At 60.4% G+C, this 2,496-nt stretch overlaps 1 protein-coding gene across 1 annotated transcript in view; it reads left to right on the top strand.

Moving 5' to 3' along the window:
* The window catches only part of LOC116546310 (transmembrane protein 161A), a gene marked incomplete at its 3' end in the record, with an annotated part of 18,451 nt that extends 16,331 nt beyond the window's left edge, over positions 1–2,120 (top strand). Inside the window, exons 7-11 of the mRNA XM_032272620.1 lie at positions 959–1,019; positions 1,110–1,253; positions 1,337–1,450; positions 1,582–1,756; positions 1,888–2,120. Coding sequence (XP_032128511.1) covers positions 959–1,019; positions 1,110–1,253; positions 1,337–1,450; positions 1,582–1,756; positions 1,888–2,120 — 727 coding nt within the window. The remainder of the gene's footprint in view (positions 1–958; positions 1,020–1,109; positions 1,254–1,336; positions 1,451–1,581; positions 1,757–1,887) is intronic.
* Positions 2,121–2,496: the final 376 nt, after the last annotated feature.

Below are 2,496 nucleotides of genomic sequence, written 5' to 3'. Positions count from 1 at the left end.
TTTTTTTTTTTGAGACAAGGTCTCACTCTGTGCTGGACTGCAGTGGCATGATCTCGGCTCACTGCAACCCCCACATCCTGGGCTCAAGCCATCCTCCCACCTCAGCCTTCAGAGTAGCTGGGACTACAGGCATGCACCACCACACTTGGCTAATTTATATTTTTTGTAGACATGGGGGTTTTTCCACGTTGCCCAGGCTGGTCTTGAATTTGTGAGCTCAAGTGATCCACTTGCCTTGGCCTCCCAAAGTGCTGGGATTTACAGGTGTGAGCCACTGTGCCCTTAATTTTTGGGAAATTTTTGGAAAATCTTGGGTCCTGAATTGAGGATTCCTTCCTCCAGGAGGACTTTGGTTTTCTCCTGCAGGAGACCTTCATCTCCCTCCAGATTCCTTCTGTAACGTAGGGAGCTCAGGCTCAACAGATCCCCCTGAATGTTCCCAGCCCAATCAGGAGTGTCTGCCTCATGCATTCTGTTTCTTTTTCTTTGAGATGGAATTTCACTCTTGTCCCCCAGGCTGGAGTACAATGGTACAGTCTCGGCTCACTGCAACCTCTGCCTGCTATGTTCAAGTGATTCTCCTGCCCCAGCCTCCCAAGTAGCTGGGATTACAGGCACCCACCACCACACCTGGCCAATTTTTGTATTTTTTGTAGCGATGGAGTTTCACTATGTTGGCCAGCCTGGTCTCGAACTCCTGACCTCAGATGATCCACCTACCTCAGCCTCCCAAAGTGGTGGGATTACAGGTGTGAGCCAACACACCGACCTTGTTTCTTGTGAAGAGTGCTGTGTAACTAGAGCACAAAGTTGTCCTTGTGCCTGGCACAGGGCCTGGCAGACCATGGTGCATTCCTACTTGGGGAGCAAACGGATGCTTGAGGGGTGGAGGTTAGGGAACACAGTGGCCTTAGAGACCCTAGGAATTCACTCTACTCGGTCCTCTTATCTTTCCCAGGCCTGGCCAGCATGACCCGGAACTTGGAGCCACTTCTGAAGAAGCAAGGCTGGGACTGGGCGTGAGTCCTGGGTATGGGGGAGGGGTGCCAGGGCCGGCTGGGACCCTCCCAGGGTCCCCCAGCCAGTCTTGTGACCTGCTGTTCTTCTAGGCTCCCTGTGGCTAAGCTGGCTATCCGTGTGGGGCTGGCGGTGGTGGGCTCTGTGCTGGGTGCCTTCCTCACCTTCCCAGGCCTGCGGCTGGCCCAGACCCACCGGGACGCGTTGACCATGTCAGAGGACCGGCCCATGCTGCAGTTAAGTGGGTCGCTTAGTGGGTGGGGGGATTAGGGAACCTAAGGGTGCCCAGGCCTCACTCCCTCCTGCCCTCACCCCCCAGGTTCCTCCTGCACACCAGCTTCCTGTCTCCCCTGTTCATCCTGTGGCTCTGGACAAAGCCCATTGCACGGGACTTCCTGCACCAGCCACCCTTTGGGGAGACGCCCTTCTCCCTGTGCGTATGGGTTGGGGCCAGGAGGTAGCTGGGCTCCCCTGGGTGCCCCAGCCACTGAGACTCAGGGAGGAGCCCGGGGAAAATCGGGGGCGGCCTTCTTAGCCCCCTTGCCCCCACCCCACTCCACACAGGCTGTCCGACTCTGCCTTTGACTCTGGGCGCCTCTGGTTGCTGGTGGTGCTGTGCCTGCTGCGGCTGGCGGTGACCCGGCCCCACCTGCAGGCCTACCTGTGCCTGGCCAAGGCCCGCGTGGAGCAGCTGCGAAGGGAGGCTGGCCGCATCGAAGCCCGTGAAATCCAGCGGAGGGTATGGACGCCCCGATGACCTGGGCCAGAGGGAACTTGGGGCTCATGGCGGGGCTCCTGGTCTTTTGGGCGTGGAGTCTTCCCAAACCCAGATGGCCTCCTGCCGCAGCCACCGCTGCTACCTGCCCACAGGTGGTCCGGGTCTACTGCTATGTGACTGTGGTGAGCTTGCAATACCTGACGCCGCTCATCCTCACCCTCAACTGCACGCTCCTGCTCAAGACATTGGGTGAGATGATGCTGCGGTGTGGAGGGGAGGAGGGGCGGGGCTGGAAGATAGAACAGCGCGGAAGTGGAGTCTGGCAGGGACCGGGCAGGGGCCTGGGAAGGGGGCGGGGCCTGGTCAGGCAGGGTCTGAGCAGGAGGTGGAGCCTGGGGAGGGGTGCTGCTGAGCAGGAGGGAGGGCCTGGGCAAGGGGCGGGGACTGTGGTGAGGCAGGTTCTGAGCAGGAAGTGGAGCTTGGGGTGGGGTTTGCCTTACGAGGTGGAGCCTGGGGAGGGGTTGGGTGTTAGCAGGAGGTGGAGCCTGGGGAGAGGGCAGGGCTTGTAGTGAGGCAGGATCTGAGCAGGAGGTGGGGCCTGGGGTGCGGCTTGCCTTGGACAGGTGGCAGTGCCTGAGGGGGTGGAGACTGGGCAGGAGGTGGAGTCTGAGACAGGGGTGGGAGTGTCTGGAGGAATGGGCCCGGCCCCCTGTGCCAGCCCTGCCCCTCCCCCCTGTGCCAGCCCTGCCCCTCCCCCCTGT

Source organism: Sapajus apella, unplaced genomic scaffold (genome assembly GCF_009761245.1).
Source record: "Sapajus apella isolate SASKATOON/1434 unplaced genomic scaffold, GSC_monkey_1.0 scaffold758, whole genome shotgun sequence".
In the NCBI taxonomy this organism is placed as follows: domain Eukaryota; kingdom Metazoa; phylum Chordata; class Mammalia; order Primates; family Cebidae; genus Sapajus; species Sapajus apella.
The sequence above is the reverse complement of the archived record's forward strand: the minus strand, read 5'-3'. Positions and strand labels throughout refer to the sequence as shown.